This window comes from Alosa alosa, chromosome 12 (assembly GCF_017589495.1).
Source record: "Alosa alosa isolate M-15738 ecotype Scorff River chromosome 12, AALO_Geno_1.1, whole genome shotgun sequence".
In the NCBI taxonomy this organism is placed as follows: domain Eukaryota; kingdom Metazoa; phylum Chordata; class Actinopteri; order Clupeiformes; family Clupeidae; genus Alosa; species Alosa alosa.
The window spans coordinates 30784205-30803138 of record NC_063200.1 but is presented as its reverse complement, the minus strand read 5'-3'; the positions used below and the strand labels follow the sequence as shown (position 1 = coordinate 30803138).

Sequence of the window (18934 nt, the reverse complement as noted above, 5' to 3'; positions counted from 1 at the left end):
AGTAATAATAATAGTACAAATTATTCTATTAATTTAGCTTAATAGCCTTGTTGCGTAAATAGAACGCTTGATATTTCTGGGTTGTTGCGGTGAGCCGCTCGACTTCCCGTCAGAGAGAGGGTCTTCTCTCTGATTTCTCTTTATATCTTTTAAAGATGTATTGTTCGGCTTCTTTTCATACCCGACATCTAAATCTAACCAATTCTATATTATCAATCGAATTTTTATACCAGCTAAAGCACATATTCACAAAATGAAATTTTCTAGTTCCAAACACGAGAATCCAGGAAATACATCAAGAGTATCTTATTCTCTAAGAACTCCAAAGCCCTCAAAACCCTCGATCTATGTGTATTATTCAACATATTTCTTTCCTAACTGTATGATTTATAAGTACTGTCTAGGGCTGCACGATTATGGCCAAAATGATAATCACGATTATTTTTGATCAATATTGAGATCACGATTATTTATCACGATTATTAATTAATTTTAGTGACAAAAATATTTTTTCCCTAAACATATTGGACTTGCTATCTGGCTCACCCAAATTCTTCCCCTCACATTTACTCCCCTAAATTACTGCAAATATAGATTTGACTGCGACTTCTAAACTTCCAAACAACTTCCAAACAAATGTTTTGTGCGTGCTGCTTTGTTAATATTTGGGAAAACGTTAACAGCCCACCGGGAATCCTCCCAGCGCTCCCCATTAGCCACTTAAGCTCTGCTTCTTGTTCATGAGTTTACTGTAATCGTTTAGTCCAGGGGTGTCCAAACTTTTTTTGACTGAAGGGCCACATTGGGTTTGAAAATTGGCCAGCGGGCCACACACAAATAATAATAATAATAATAATAATAATAATAATAAGTTTTGCATTATTTAAATGACAAAATAATTTTGTTGTAGAAAATTAATTTCTTAAGAAATACTGTTAATTTTATGCTGTTTAATTCATTTATAAATGGTGCACTGTCACTTTAAGACTCTTTGCCAGCTCCACTCAAATAGCCTATGGCTAGTGCTGTGCCTGTGGCTGTGCCGTCTCACAGTTTATCAAATGGTCAGTAGTGGGAACTACTGTTGCCATCGCCCTCTCTCCCACGCTCAAATGCGTCCCCAATTACATGGACTAGCATAACGTAGTTAGATCTGCTGCAATGGAGATACTATGTATCTCGATGTGACAAGCTGTTTTGACATTGACATTGTAAACGTTCTCTAAGAAGAGTGTAAAGCAGTTTGTAGTAGCCTAAAGTTAACCACAACGTCGTCTATCGCTGGAAAAAAATAACGAGCGGCCTATGATAAAATAATAAATGCTCGGCGGGCCGGATTAAAGTGCATGGCTAGCCGCAGTTTGGACACCCCTGGTTTAGTCATTCGTTGATATATAAAACACTGACGTGTAGGCTACATTTTCCTTATTGTTCACTCGTTTTGAGTAGGCCGTGTCTTGAAATGCATATGCATTGTAGGTTGCACATGTAGCTTATAAAATACATGAATAAAATTCACAGATCCCGTCGTTAGCTCAACTGTTATTAGGCTATAGGCTATCGGAGGAAGCAAACAAGGACTAAAAGTTAACGTGATAAAAAAGGCATGTGTGGTTTACGTCATGTGATGTGTTTCACGGTATGAGTTGAGAGCCCTGCTTTGCTTATATTTTTGGTTAACTTAACTTGCCTGAAATCAGAAATATTTTCGAACAATGGATGTGCCACACATTTGATTTTTGATCGTCGTTTATTTTATAGTCTAACTAGCCTACTAATAGTTAACATAATGTCACTAGTCCACAGTGCATCAGGCTGAACAGTGCAGGGAACAGCTGTCATTGGTAGGCTGCATGCAGGCACATGGTCAGACAGGTTTAAGGAGCGCTTGATTTGTTTTGTAGCGGAGCGTTCTATGGGTTGCCAGGTTGGTTCTATGGGTAGAGCACGCATTTGAAATATTGCTTGATCACGCAAATTTGATCGTGTTAAGCCAAAATCGTGATCGTGATTAAAATTCGATTAATTGTGCAGCCCTAGTACTGTCTATTGTATGCTGTATAAAACCCCTGGTAATGTTTGCTTACATTCAGGCATTGTAATGTATACTTTATCGTACACACTTTATTAACTGTATTTTGTACCATTGGACTTTGTATTATACTATTTCGCAATAAAAAATACAAAAATCAGTGTGAGAATACGCTTAAGGCCAGTTTAGACAATTGAAAAACTTAAGTCGAGGGGAGATCGGGAGAATGCACATACTGTAACCAGATAAGCGCTTTGCTGCGTGCCTTTTTTCATTTAAGCGCATGGAGAATCTGCCCCAGTGTGAATAGCTAAAACACAAAGCATTGTGGTCATTGTAGTACCTTGGGGAACATTACAGTCCAGAGGCTAGAAACATATTTTACAGGTGCTTACACCCATATTCTGTTCTATCAGTGTTCATGAGTTAAGACAGCGATAGGCATATGCTCACATGATGTAGATTGAGCTGCGTAAGAGATCTGTAGCCTGCTACTTGACAACCACTTTATGAGTATGAGCCTATAAAAACACACTGGGTTTCACAAAATTTCATGGCACACCTCACTTTGCCTCATGGCACACTTGTGTTGAGTTAGACTATGAATGAAGCATGATTTGTATGAAAAAATAAAAACTCAGTTGCTCATCCCTCTTGGTTTGACAGTAATCACTATCCCAATAGAAAATATGGTTTTAACCCTTTAACTGACTGCTCAACCATTTGGTAAAGTGCATTTTATCATATCCTGGCTAAAAAACCTGGCTTCAAGACAAACCTGTCAGGTTTGACAAGTTGCCTTGTTGCCTTGAAACTCTCTTTTTGGATACTGTATCACTAACTCGGTTTAGACTAGTTTGCTATTAAGGATTAATGACCAAGAATAAACGATCTATTCATAACTAATGATGCTTACATCAGACCTTTTTAAAGGCTAACAAAGAAGACACGTTAGTTGTAGGTTAATGATTAACATTTGTTCCCATTTACTTTGTACTGAGCTCCGTAGCCAGGAAATTCACATTTCCATCATGGACCAGTCAGTCACTACGATGACAAATCTCATTTGACAGATCCTGGTCACACCTGCACAGTGATCATTACAGTCGCCTGAGATAGTCGGGGCGGGTGGGTGGTACAGTAGTATCCAACAATACCGCCCATGTCATTCAGGTGTAAACGCCAGACAAAGTACCTTCTAAGGGGACAGTTTGCAGGTGTACTACACTCCCATCAAAAGGTAAGAAAGCTTATACCATCTTATATGAAATGCGTTATACAAATGAAGCTGCCTTGCCTATATCAGGACTAACACACAAGTGAACCCTAATAATATCTCTTACACATTCTTACCACATAGTATTCAGAATTCATTTCAGGGCAGACTTACCAGTGTGAAGGGCATTGACCAAAACACTATCAGCTAAATAGCGAGCCGCAGCGCTACTGGTCAAGTGGCCAACACTGTAGATTAAAAAGCCAGGTAAATGATACGATTACTGTAAGATGGAATGACCCAAGTGTGTTGATGTAAGCCTATCACAAAAAAGTATGAAGGAATATGAAAATAAATAGATATAGCCTAGTCTATGGAGTGTAAGTCACCTCAAAAAAGCAATATGAAATACCAAATAGATGATGCAAATAAAGGCAACAAAATAGATAATGGAAGATACTGTTTATATCGAAATGAGAACGCGCACACATCCTGAATTACTTACATCTGGCTTGACACAGTCGCTCCTACTGATCCTGGATTGGCGTTAGTGAAATGAGTTGAGCTAGGATGACCAGACAAAGCTATGTCAAACCTCGCTTTATCACTTATCTTGGATGTCTTAATTCTGCCTTTGTGAAATACCCCTCTAGGGCCTGTACTACGAAGCGAGGTTACTGGCTTATCTGGGTAACTTTGAGAGTAACTTGATCACGTGTGGCGTAACTTCCCGATTAACCCAGTACTACGAAAGGTGGATATGTTTCAACCGAGGTATGCTGCCATGGCAATCTACGCTGCATCTCAAACCTGCTCAGAGCAGGTTATGTTCTTGGTTAACCCGAGGTTTCCGTTAACCACACCCTTTATTAAGTACCACTCCTCCACTAACAATTCGAGACAATGTCGGCGTACCTGGGTGATCCATAGGCTACGACATTGGAGCGCAAATCGTGAGGGGCTCTCTTCGCAGGGCGAGGGGTTTTAGAGACCGCCATATATATATATATATACGATATTCTCTATGAAGATATAGATTGTCAGCCGAAGGAATTCGTTATCTTTGTCAGATGATCTAGGCAGAAGTCTCTAATGTCACCCGTCATAGCATGCCCTTACGTGGACATTCATGTATTCCATCTAATCGGTGATGCTGAACATCTGAGCAAGAATACTGTATGTCCGAAAATAAATCGGACATAGGCCTAGCCTACAGTATGAGCAAGAATAGCCTAAAATAAATCGGACATACAGTAGGCCTAATAAATTAAAATCACCATTTTAACAAACTTGTTGAATTGAATGGCATATTACTGTACCCTGCACATAAAGGCTACACATTTCCACAGCACCATCCGGCCGAATGCCTCCCTCAACCCCTTCCATAATCGGCCTTCCACTATTATTTGCAATGGCCAACTCCTCTGCTACTGTAAAACACTCTGGTGCCTTAGGCTACAGTAGTGTTCAAAGACACCTTTTTCTTGTTAGCTGTAAAACAGAGGCCAAGTGAAGGCTATAAGCGTACTAGGCCTACATGTTTTCATAATTAAGAAATATTAATGCGAGCTATGACTATATAAACCACTATTCTGAATAATGTGTTTGTTTTCACTTGCTGCCATGTGCGTTTGGCAATGGTGTTGCATCTGAAATGTTCACAGGATTAGGCATAGGCTACACTAAATCAGTCAATTCAATTATCCTATTACTGTAATCTATATGCCCACTTCTAAATTGTGTTGCATCTGTAGGCATTTCTATGAACTCAAAATAGGCAATTTAATTATTTCAACTCATTTCATACATTCCGCAAGCTATTAATCCTCCGTAACACATAGCCTATTTGAAGAACATGTGGAAATAAAACTTTACTTTTAGGCATTTAGGCTACCCGATCTGCAATACGTTGCCAACAACCTTGCCTTGCTTTGTTCACTGCAGACGTATTTTATTTTTGTCATAGAGTGGGTTTTAATTCCTCATAACTTGTCATAATAATTGTGCATTCCTCATCCGTAAAATAATGTGATCGTGTCATCACTGAAAGTGGTGACTTGCGCTGCAACCCGCCCCTTTTATGTGAACGCGCACAAACTCCAACTAGAAAAGCATTTCCTGAAGGAAATACAGTGCATGCAAAGTTGTTGCTGGGTTGGTTGCTAGGGCAATTATAGTAGTTGCTATGCAATAAAGTGGTTGCTAAGCTGATGCTAGGGTAATTATAGTGGTAGCTATGCTATACAAGTGGTTGCTAGGTGGTTGCTAGGTTGTTGCTAGGGTAGTTAAGGTGGTTGCTAGGCTGTTGATAAGGTAAGTATAGTGGATGCTATGCTATAAAAGTGGTTTCTAAGTTGTTGCTAGGGTACTTAAGGCGGTTGCTAGGTTGTTGCTAGGGTACTTAAGTGGTTGCTATGTTGTTGCTAGGGTAATTATAGTGGTTGATATGCTATAAAAGTGGTTTGCTAGGGTATTTAAGGTGGTTGCTAGGTTGTTGCTAGGATAATGATAGTGGTTGCTATGCTATAAAAGTGGTTGCTAGGTTGTTGCTAGGGTACTTAAGGTGGTTGCTATACTATAAAAGTGGTTGCTAGGTTGTTGCTAGGATATTTAAGGTGGTTACTAGGCTGTTGCTAGGATAATGATAGTGGTTGCTATGCTATAAAAGTGGTTGCTAGGTTGTTGCTAGGGTCATTATAGTGGTTACCATGCTTTAAAATGTGTAAATAGTAAAAAAAAGTAAGAAGAGTTAAAAGTTATTGAAATTGGGAGAAATAGAGAGAGGGATAGAGAAAATGAGGGAAAGTGAAGAAAGGGAAGTGAAAGAAAGTTGGGATGAGAAGTGAGCTATTCAGTTGAATGGAGAGGGACACGGAGAAGAGGTTCCATTCAAATTGCTGCAGGCAGTCAGTGAGAGAGTACAGGTGCAGTTGATTGCATTCTATTTCCTTAATAGCCTATTATGATGTCATAATGTCATTCCGCTTACCACTTTTTCCGTACGCAATTTCTCTTGAACAGTTTAACTTAGAAACTTCATTCAAACTTTGTAACGTAGGTCTTCAAACAGATCGGGTTGGTATGACTTTTCAACTTTGAAACTTTTATACTTTTTAAACTATTAAAGAAAAACTTTTTAAAAATCCCCATAGACTTAACATTGCCGATTATGACATCATAATACGGCCATTAAGCAATTAGAATCCTATGGCAGGTGTTCAGGCCACCTGCAGCCTCAGGCTTTAAGCATACAATCTGGGTCAATTAAGACTACACATCCTATTCAACTGTTTCCTCTGCCCAAAACTGTTTCAAAATAAAAGTCCTCACTACAATAATCCACTGTTAAACAATGTAACCCATTAAACTATCCACCTATTTAACTGTTCAGTCATTCCAACTATATTAAACCTCATCTACCTAGTTCAGTCATTCCAACTATATTAAACCTCATCTACCTAGTTCAGTCATTTGAACTATATCAAACCTCATCATGTTGGTTGCCAATTAGCACATCATCTGTTTTAACAATATATTTCACACCATATGTTTTGCATTTTCATGCACTGGTAATTCCCTGGAATTGCGTTTTCTAGTTCTTATTCTTCTTCAAACGCGTTTAATGCAGCTTCAACCGTTTAACGTAGAAATTTCATTCAAACTTTGTTACGTAGGTCTTACTTAGGACATGGGGGCTTTGTATTTTTCATCTTTGTAACTTTTATACTTTTTAAACTATTAATTAAAAACTACTCAAAATGTCCCAATAGACTTAACCCTTTAGGCGCCAGTGGTTTTTTTCCGAAACGGTCAATTTTGACATCTTCATTTCAAAAGGCTATATCTTAAAAGTGATGAGATAGAGACTTTCTGTAAATTAGAGAAATATTAAGGATGACCCAAAGTTTATGTAGAGATTAAATGTTTATATCTAATTTGCATATTATGACGTCATATGGTGGCGGCCATCTTGGATTATAGAATTTTCATGAAAAGTCGCATGTTTGAATGATAAAATGCACCACTTCTTTCCCCCCAAAATGTCCCTCACCTTCTGTATGCTATATTGCACAATACTGAATGCTCAGGTAAATAGTAAATAGTGAACAAACTGTGTAAATCATTACTAATAAATGGCAGAAACAAACCAAATGCATGTAGCGGTAGACTGGCCTTTTGCTGTAGAGATTTTCCATTTACTACATACAGTAGGCACTCTGATTCCATGTATGGGCCACATATATATTATTCAGATGACACACAAACACAAGTAGACAAGACCTGTTTAGTTCAAAAGCTCATTTGCCACGGCAAGGCACAGATCAGGAGTGAGATGACGAGACAAGACAAAGAGAATGTTAGTATTATTTTTCTTTTTGTTGTTTTTGTTGATGTTTTTTTGTTTTTTTTCTTAGCTGACAAAGACACACATCACAAGGACATGAACACACAAAAAGGAACACATAGTGTACTGTATGTCCTAAATGATCAGGGAAGTAGATAGCAAATCAACAGTGTAAATCATTACTAAATGGCATTTTTTTTTTTTTTTTATGTAGCAGGCCTTTTGCTGTAGAGATAATGATAATGAATATCCCTATCCATACAGGGCCGGCATTCCCATCATCTTGTGATAGGCTATGCATGACCTAATGTGTGTGTGTGTGTGTGTGTGGGAGAGGGAGAGAGTGTGTCACCACCTCCACCATGCGAGCAGCATGGCCAGATCTGCCTCGCGCGCGCCGAGTGGAGAGAATTGCGCCCAGCTCGGACTAGGCCTACTGTCATTCTCATTGCGACTCCCACACTGCCACCACGTTCCCCTAACTGTCCTATGAGCACTTCGACCTCGTCTAACATACCCAGTGGCATTAGACAAAGGCTCCACCACGTTACTGTCGCTGCGATTGTGGAGAGGCACACGTTCATAAGACAGAAGCTAGCGCTATGGACATTATGCTACCTCCATTATGCTACCTCCAGCCTCGTTCGCCACACCACTAACACCCTGCTAACTTCCCGATGAACACTCCGAACCCGTGAAACATTATTCCCACCAGTGACATTGGGCAAACGATTCAACGTTTGTGCTTGGTGTAAGTTAAACTATGGAGTAAACTCTCACTTTGTCCAGCTGCATCATTGCAAGGCAGGCATCTGAAGCCTCACTAAACGAATCACCGTCATTTTCTGAAGGCAGATATTCCCCTTCAGAATCAGGGTCCGCGAATAGAAGACCCAACACTTAATTTCAGGTAAACTTTTTTGATGCCATTAGGCGATAATCTAATGCAAATACCGCTGGCGTTGACAATATCGCTCTGACAAAGTGGCTCACACGCACACTAGCTCTCGTATTTCACGACTGATTCAATGCGGCTGTAGCTAGAAAGTTTTGTTTAAAGCGTGCCCTTTTTTCGACTCGGGGATGACGTATGACATGTCTGCCATCTAGTGGAGTGGAAGTCGAACGAAATATGACACCCTATTTGACTAAATCGCCCGTTTTATTCAGTACCGCATCTTGTCGAGTCGACGACTGTGGCGGTTGAAGCTGCATTAAATGCGTTAGAAGAAGAAAAATAATAAGAATAAGAAGAAGCCTAGGAAGAACAGTACAGTGCATTTTCATGCACTGTAATAATAAGAATAATTCGGATAACAGTAGAGTGCATTTTCATGCACTCTAATAATATTACGAATAATTTGGATAACAATAGAGTGCATTTTCATGCACTCTAATAAGAAGCCTAGGAAGAACAGTACAGTGCATTTTCATGCACTGTAATAAATCGGATAACAATAGAGTGCATTTTCATGCACTCTAATAACTAGAAAAACATTTCCTGAAGGAAATACAGTGCATGAAAATGCAAAAATATGCTAACTTAGCTTGTCATTTTTAGTAGTTATGCTAACTGTGCTAACTAACATGCTAACTATGCTAACCATGTGACTTAGCTAACTTAGCTTATCATTTTTAGTAGTTATGCTAACTAACATGCTAACTATGCTAACCATGTGACTTAGCTAATCATTTTTAGTAGTTATGCTAACTATGTTAACTAGCATGCTAACTATGTTAACATGCTAACTATGCTAACCATGTGACTTAGCTAACTTAGCTTATCATTTTTAGTAGTTATGCTAACTAGCCTGCTAACAATGCTAACTATGCTAACCATGTGACTTAGCTAACCTAACCAGGTAACCTAGCTAATCATTTTTAGCAGTTATGTTAACTATGCTAACAAACCAGCAATGCTAAGATGCTAACTATGCTAACCATGCTATCTAGCTACAGTGGGTAGGAGTCATAGTTGATGATAAGTAACAGTTACAATGGCTGAACAGTTAAAATGTTAAAGGGTTAAATTGTTTAACAGTGAAATATTGTAGTGAGGACTTTTATTTTGAAACAGTTTTTGGGAGAGGAAGCAGTTGAACAGGATGTGTAGTCTTAATAGAGCCAGTTTGTATGCTTAAAGCCTGAGACTGGCAGTTGATCCAGGTGGCCTGAACACCTGCCATAGGATTCTAATTCTAAAGCTGAAAAATACATAGCCCACATGTCCTAAGTAAGACCTACGTAACATAGTTTACGGTTGAACCTGCATTAACTGCGTTAGAAGAAGAATAATAAAATGCCTAGGAAGAACAGTACAGTGCATTTTGATGCACTGTAAGAAGAAGAAGAAGAAGAAGAAGATAGTGGTTTCAATATATTACAATAAATGTCAGTGCAGCAAAAATATTATTTTTGTATGTGAATACAAGTTATGTAAGTTATAATAATACTACAGTGTTATTTATTCACCAGCTTTGATTAGCTGACAATTATAGATTTGTCTAGCTCAGTAGGCCTTATGTGCAGATGTCAAATATTGAAATTGATATAAAATACAGTAGGACTTTAGTGACATAGGAAGAATGGAACCATTTTGGAGGCAATTAACTTTTATTTAGACTATTGTCATGTAAAACATGTTTTAAAAAATATATATTTAATATTATCATATTTATGCATTGAACGGGACTGTATGGGGACAGTGGCAACAGTTGTTGCCACTGTCCCCTTTCCTGTCAGCCATGATAAAACCTCATGTGATAGCTAAACAAGGGGACCTTGACACATGCTAACCATACTGGCTTAAAGTTAACATATCACTCATTTAAATCATATAAGTTTGAGCTGAATCACAAAAACAGTGACAGCAGTTTAACAGAAACAAAGCTCAAGAAAATAAATACTTTCATACCTAAAACAGTTTTTTTGCAATAAATCCTGGAGCAGTTCAGGAATCTCCTTGCTGTTTCTCTGCTAGGGGGGGCATCCAACTGAGCATATGCAGTGTGAGTGTCATCACTCTACGTTGTTTCTGATTGGAGAAAATTGACATGTTGCAACCATCGCCTGTTGCAACTGTCCCCGGTCTCCCTGTGCAGGAAATAATCTTTAATAATAGTTGAAGATTAAGGTTTAACAAATAGTTTAAACAGCTCATAATTAACTTCAACCTATAAACAGGCAATGCATCTCAAATCAACAGACAACACAGTTCACTTGTCCATAGACAGACTACTACGTAGCCAGCGATTTAAACAACGTCCAGAGTCCAGTAAATACATTTGAGCTTACCGGTAGCCCTTTTGATCTTTTCCTTTTCCCATGAGCTTTAATTCCGCGATCCTTCAGCAATTTCTCCTTTTTCTTCTGTTCTTAGCTGCGTTGCAAACAAGTGAACAAACTCGCGTCGCTTCATTGTCTGGGGGTTTCTGCCGTGTGCGGCTAATTAGTCTGATTTCGCTCACCTGCTGAAGCGCGCTGTGGAGCTACACGCTCACCGTTACGCGCATGTAGCAGCAAGGCCGCGGTCACATGCACCCGCACGCAGGCACACCTCCCGGCAGATCGCCGCAACAGACATTGACATTAACACTTCACAAATAATGTATAAATCACACCATAATTTACTTCAGCATACTGTGGATGATTGAAACAAGAAAAGGCTCAAATAAATTAAGGATTAAAACATTGTGGACCCCAGAGAGCCCCTCGGAAAAAGAATGAGACAATTTGGGACAACTTAGGCCAAGTTATGGACAGGCCGCTTAAAGCAGACCGATGGGGGCATCAAAACGGAAACTGAAAGTAACTCCCCACTGCCCCATGGGTCTGCTTCAACCTGCCTGTCCATAACTTGGCCCATGTTGTCCCATATTGTCTCATTCTTTTTCCTATGGGCTGCATGTGATGGGTCAATTTACACTGAACTTACACTTTAAGAAATCAATTTTCTAGGCCTACAACAAAATTACTTTGTCATTTAAATGATACAAAACGTTATATTTACTTTTTGTGTGTGGCCGGCCAATTTTCAAAACCCAAGTCAATGTCAATGAACGAACACCACTAACCACTCGGTGAGTTGCAGTTTTGAAAACGAACGTTAAGGGTTGTTTTAGGACATGTTTGAGTAGCCTACAGTATGCCTGTTGACAACCACTCTGAGTAGTCAAAGGCGATTCAAAACGAGTCAGAAAGGGCGAGACAGGACCAATCGTCAAAATGTCGGTGTCCACCACTCTAGTTCATCCAAACAAACCAAAAAAGGGACTCAAAGTGCTAAATACCGGAATTTTCCTTTAATAAATAAAACTTTGCCGATTTTTGGGAGATGGGACTTTAAACATAAGTTTCAACCTATGTTGAACATATAGTAGGCTATATTTGAATACCATGGCCATGCCATAGCCTACCATAGCAAACAATTCCCCAAAGCAGAATGTTTTGTCAGTTTAGGCTATACAGGCCTATAGGCTACCCCAAGCACTGTTTGACATGGGGCGTTTTTGCTTATTTAACACTTTACACTAGACTAGGTTCATTAAACGAAGACACAACAGTGAAAAATTTATCAGTTTATCCATTTATTAATTTCAATAGCAAATAGCCTACATTGGCTTGTAGGCTACGGCTCAAGTCCATTGGTAATGCTCATGTAGGTCTCAAAGCCTCCCAGAACAGCTCTTCTCTACCCTTGAGATATGATTAGAACACATAGGCTAGCCTACTCATAAGTGTCAGGACGCAGCAATGTCTCCCTCTGCATCTGAAGTTCTGGTCTCGAGCTGACATTATCAATCGCTTGGCACCTTAATGCAAACTGAACTGTGTTTGATAGCCCTCCATCTCTACTTCCGCTGATAAAATGTGATCACCAACACTGCGCGCTCTAATATGTATCAGGTCACCCCCCCTACGCTTGTGGTTCAGCCCAACAAAAACTGTAAAAAAAGCAAAAATCCAATATTAACTGAATTTTACTTTTGTTTCCAATCCAGTTTCTGTTTTTTTCTTTATCTTGTATGACTAATGACAAATATAGAAAATAGCAGCAATTATCTATTTGCTGACCAGTTAAAAAAATGGAAATTGGATTATTGAACACATTTTTTATTTGGATCAGATGGATGGAGCAAATAGAACAAAGCACTGCAAAGCGTTACACGGACCTTTTCGGTTACATTCATCCAAAAGTTGTGTTCATTTCCGGTTTTTGTTTTCATTCTTTGAACCGTTTCTAATCCCTGTTTTAAATACATGTATCAGAAATACTCTCCCATCCCTTTGTGTTTGTCAATTTTGATCCAACGTCACCGCTTTGCTATGTTGCCCACCCAAAATTACAGCCAGTCTGTATTATTTGATAGTTTGTTTATTTGTGCTTCTTTGTTGTTTTGTTTTACAGCAGACACAATCGGAAAAAACTAATATGCTGGACTTCTGTAGCCGCAGACGGACACTGCTGGTTGCCTTCTTTCTGTGTCTCACACTTTTTGGCAGTTTGTTTATCCAGTTGCCTTCACTGTTGTTGAAAATGACCCCAAGACCAGAAACTGAAGTCATTGACATGAACATTAATGGCACAAATACAACTGTTTTAGTGTGGTACTGGCCTTTTGGAGAGAAATCTAGTGTGGATGGCAACGTGTGTTGGGAGAGGTTTGGCATACCAAACTGCAAGTTGGTGGACGATCGTTCCATGTTCTCTGAAGCAGATTTTGTGGTTTTCCACAACCGTGAGCTGATCAAAGGCCATCAAAGACTGCCTGTGCACCTGACCCGACCACAAAGGCAGAAGTGGGTATGGTTCTCACTGGAAAGTCCAGCAAATAATGGAAATGTGAAGCCCTTTGCTGGGCACTTTAATTGCACCATGTCTTACCGCCTTGATGCAGATATTTATACACCATATGGCAGTTTGGTACCCCAGGACTTTGGAACTGGATTGGCAGTAGAGGATTTCATAACAAAGAAAAAGACGTCTTTGGTTTGTTGGGTTGTGAGCAATTATGAAGCCCACCTTAAAAGAACTGCTGTTTACAACAGACTGAAAACAATTATACCAGTGAATGTGTATGGTGGAGCAGTGAATAAGCGCCTTGATGGTAAGGTTCTGTTACCCACAATCTCTCACTGCTACTTCTACCTGTCTTTTGAGAACTCCATTTTCAAAGACTACATCACAGAGAAATTCTGGTACAATGGCTTCATGGGTGGAGCAGTGCCTGTAGTTTTAGGTCCACCAAGGGAACAGTATGAGGCTGTGGCACCAAAAGACTCCTTCATCCATGTGGATGACTTCCCTTCATTAGAGGAGCTTGGAAAGTTCCTCAAGAGGCTGGCGGAGGATAAGGAACGCTATGTCTCATACTTCAACTGGAAACTGAAGTATACAGTAAAACGATTTGTCGATTGGAGGGAAGAATTTTGTAAAATTTGCCCCAAAGTCAGCAGCTTACAAAAGCATAAGGTCTATGAGGATTTACATACTTGGGAATGGCAATAAATCAGAGGAATCAAAACGCCAACAACAAGTCACTGTCTGTGACCTTCTGTGCCCAAAAAGTCTATAGGCCTACCCCACTATCCCTGAAATTATAACAACAAGCCAGGGTGAAGTAAGGGGTGAGAGAAAGTGGAATAGAACATTATGTCCAATATTCCAATATATGGTTTAATGTTCTGCATTATGTCCAATATTCCAATATGCGGTTTAATGTTCTGCATTTCTCATTAGTGGGTCACTTTGATACTGAAAGTATGATTCTATGTAATGACTGTATGATATCTGTATAGGCTACTGTCCCTGTGTATATCTCTGTGTGACTGTATTTAGAGATAAGCGGGAATATTATGACTTCGCAGTGTTTCACTGTTCTGCATGGCTGCATCAGTAGCTATCTGCTCCGGATTGCCAGGTTGCCACTTATCAGAGTCTGATACAGTGTAGTCCACGTGAGATGGGATGACCAACGCCATTTCCCGTCAGCCTGGAAGGATACTTAAACCATAACTATTTCCTTGTCTAGTTAGAGCAGCTGATGGATCTTTAGGTGAAGTCATGCTCTCTCTCCCTTGATGCGCATCATTGTAAATAAACTCTGTTCCTGATTTTTCATACTACAGTATTGGTCTGACTGGGTCTCTATTAAATGGTATGATCAAAATTACCATCAGGGGTAAACAAAATATAGTAGATACTTTCAACAAGCACTTTATTAATGCAGGAATAGCTACTCAGTCAACCGTCTCCGCACTCTCAACATTCCCCTATGGTACAATTGACTACGCTACCCCTTGAGCTAGACTAGTCTAGTCGTGTTCGAGCAAGGGGAACTCCGTCCCAATAAAATGTACACAACACAGGTTCTAGGAAAAGTATGAAAATACAATCTTTATTAATAAATATACTTGAAGACGTTGTTGGATGGTCACCAAACTAGATGTACCGCATAGCGGTACAAAATATGACCGCCGCTCAGTCCTGTACATCCATTCCGTGAAAATAAATCACATTAATCATTTGTCTCCATCTTCTACTCCATCCCCCACTCTTGAAACTTTTGTGTATGCTTGTTTGGCATGTGTGTTTGCGGGCTGCACAGAAAGTAGCCTACTGGCGCTGCAAAGGTGAATAGATTTGTAGCACTTGCCAAAAATTTTGTAGCATTGTTATAAAACCTCTAAACAATCACAAGTAGGGCAGTTCATCACAGTCCATCCATTGCAACTGGACTGATGAAAGGTACACCTGTAGGCTACATTGTATTTGGGAAAAGCAGAAGGTAGCAACATAATGTATTTATTTATTTATTAAACAATTTATTAAACAAAGCAATCCCTGTCAGATCCATGCAGTTTTCAACAGCTATCAAGAAGAGAGGTCATGTCATGGATTTTTGTGAATGTTTCTTCTTCTACATATGCAAGAGTTTAGTCTTCTAGTTCATATGATATTCAACTTAATTGTCAATGCACAAATTAAATACCAGTAGTCTAAAACAAAATGCAGTTTGACCAGGGATGTGCACAGGGGGGTTGCTCAGGTTGCCCGGGCAACTGCCCATATGCCCTTCTTGACTCATGTTGCCCTTCCAATGGGGAAAATAAATAAATAAATCGTACAATGGATGCAGAATTTCACGTAGGCCTAGATAAAAAAAAATCGCAAAGCCTCATTCACTTCCATTCGGGCACCGAAAGTGAAAGTAGGGAAAGGGCAAACTCTGTTTATGTGGCTGCAGCGCGCTGAACGCGACCGGCACCTGAGCAGAGCCTGCATAAGCGGGCCTATGGAGATTGTTGCGGTTGTCATATGAGACGACTCAACATTGTCGGAAAAGGTGAGTTTGTGATGTATAACAAACGAACGATCATAGTCATCAAGTTTTGTAAAATGAATTAAAATCTTCATAAATCCAGGCTGAGTTTGCCACGTTTAGCCTAAATAATCAGACAGATAGCTTGCAGAGAAGCAGCCCGTTATCACATAGCCTATAGGCTACTATTTTTTGGTAGGCATTAGGGACTATTCGTTATTTATAAACGGAGCCACCGAAGGGAATTTGAATGCTTCAATCTAAAGTTGCATAACCCTACCCTACCCTGCCTGCTAGAAAATTTTCAACGACCCTCCAGCAGTATTTTCAAAAAACACATAACCCTCTCCCCGGTCATTTGTCGATAGGGGAGACCGTGGCTGGTTGGAACAGGGGCAGGTTGAAACACTGTTAATATCCAGGCTACTAGAGGGAGCTGCAACAAAATTCCAACACTAAACTGACAGCCTTTTGAGTAGCGTAAACTCACGTATGTAACTGGTCTCCAGGTCATTAACCCCAACTTTTTAATTTTGTAGTGTCAAAACCTAGAATATGCACCTCCCACTAAATACATCCTAGAAGGGTAATAGTTAGGGATATAAAAAAATATGGATTATAATTGATTGCTAGGGGACTCATCTATAATTTAAAATGAAGTTTGAACACCTGAGGTGACTGATATTAGCAGGCTAACAGCATTTGTGCAAAAAAGTTTGACCTAATGTGGGCGGGGCAGGTTGGCACACTGATTTTGGGGTTGGTTGGCACATACATTCCCTATGGCTATTTTGTGACAAATCTATAAACTTTGTATTTTATGCATAAACACATCATCAATCTTTATTTTAACATAGTTATTGTAATTACTGAACATAGTTTTACATTTGGAAGCATTTTAGACATTTTTAAACATTTGAAGTTAAAAAAAATCGGTAGGGACCAAATTGGTCTTGACGGTGGGCACTACTGAAGAAAAACACACAGGAAAGACATCAGCAAAGCCCTACAGGCAGTGATATAGATGAGCACTTCAAACAAAACCAAAAGGAGTACTGCAAAGGACTATAACATATGTGTTCCAACCAACCCCGTCCACTTTAATCATAAATAACTTAAAACAAGGGATCATTTGTTGACATTGAATGTATACATTTTGTAGCTGAGATCCCAAGCTTTCAGTTAATCACAATTTGACCATTTCAACACATTATAAGACGGAGAAATATAACTGAGAGTGAAAAGTGTTCCAACCAGCCCCGGTCTCCCCTACCTTCCGCTCACGCTTTTAAGCGCTATGAAAACACATCGATTTTGGCTACCATTCTAAAATCAACCTCTGCTTTCTGATCTTACACATCACACTTCACCAAGATGGTGGCCATTTCAGTAGATTTACTCATTAACATCGTTGTGGAAACACCATAAGCATGGAAACTAAATGCACACTTCCTGCAACTGCATTAGCCTACTTGAAATAAGTTACTCCTCTAGTAATTATTCACATAAAATAAAACAATAAAACATTGAGACAGGGCTCTACAGTGCGCCCATTTCACTCGCACATGCGAGTAAAAATGATTGCGTGCGAGTGCAAAAAAATATTTAGGCGCACTGGTGCGAATGACTTCTAAACATGTCAATGTTTGTCTACAAAATACACCGCGAACATCGAGAAACATTACTGGTGCAAACCATAGAATCGCTAATGCAGCATAAAAACTACACCTCCCATCAACGCCAGCAGTTTTCGTTGACTGACTGGGGCTAGTAGTCGCTTCTATCAAATCCAAGAGCACAGAAAAGCGTAAAAGTTAGACTAGCCAGCCAAGATGCAAAGATTGAGGAAATTAGTTCTTCTATCCACCGACCATTCGGATATAGGAGGAACAGGATGAGATTCTGAAAATGCAGTGAGAGAAGCAAAAGGTAACCTAACAAGCCTTTTAGCCCAGTTGACGTATTAGCTGCAATATGCAAAAAATATAGCTGTAGCGAACAGGCACAAAAGTAGCCTCGTAATACTCCCATTTTATACAAAGGTAGAACACTACTGACAACTCCAGGCTTCCACGCATTCTTGTTTGTTTACACTGAAGCTGAAGTGCAAAACGAAAGTAGGCCTAATGTTTGCCTAACTGCCCCCATCAATGCAGATATTTCAAATAAAAAAAAAATAAAAGTATAAAAATATATCCTTGATTAGACTATGTTGGGTTTTGTGGAAGATCAAATAGACTGTTTTAGTAGTAAAAGTCAAAGTCAAAGTCAAAGTCAGCTTTATTGTCAATTTCTTCACATGTTCCAGACATACAAAGAGATCGAAATTACGTTTCACTATCCCACGGTGAAGACAAGACATATTTGACCAATTTTAAGTCCACAGACAAACATAACATTCAAGTAAAACAAAAAGTAAGTAAATAAGTAAATAAGAGGGCACATATAATAATAATGAAAAATAAGAGCAGCAAAATTTTGTTGAAATTGTGCATAGACAGTCAATAAAAATAAAAATACTGTAAAATACTATAAAATACTGTTTGACCTAAGTAATAAAGAAAGTGGCATAGTGGGCAAGTTATGTAAGAGCAGCAGAAGTGTTGTGTTTTCAGGACAACAACACCAAGTTGTAAAGTGTACAAGTGTGCAAGTGTTCTCGTGCAGGTGGAGAGTGCAGTATGCCATTGTGGGTCCAATGTCCAGGATGTTATGTAGCTGAGGGTGGAGGGGAGAGGGAGGAGAGAGTTCAGCATCCTTACAGCTTGGTGTATGAAGCTGTTAGTGAGTCTGGTAGTCTTGGGAGCCGAGGCTTCTGTACCTCTTCCCAGAGGGCAGTAGATCAAACAGATTGAGCGGGGTGACTTGCATCACTCACAATTTTGGTCGCCTCGGGCGGGTGAGGTGGGTGGTGTAAATGTCCTTCAGGGGAGGAGTTGATCCTTCCAGCTGTGTTCACTATGCGCTGCAGGGCTTTCCTGTTGTATTCAGTGCAGCTTCGCCCACACAGCGATACAGCT

At 39.6% G+C, this 18934-nt stretch overlaps 1 protein-coding gene across 1 annotated transcript; it reads left to right on the top strand.

Moving 5' to 3' along the window:
* The first annotated feature begins 13129 nt into the window (after positions 1-13129).
* On the top strand, positions 13130-14182 carry LOC125304198 (alpha-(1,3)-fucosyltransferase 7-like). The gene has a single exon (XM_048258262.1). It carries the CDS (start codon positions 13130-13132, stop codon positions 14099-14101), a length of 972 nt encoding a protein of 323 aa, XP_048114219.1. The 3' UTR covers positions 14102-14182.
* The last annotated feature ends 4752 nt before the right edge of the window (positions 14183-18934 follow it).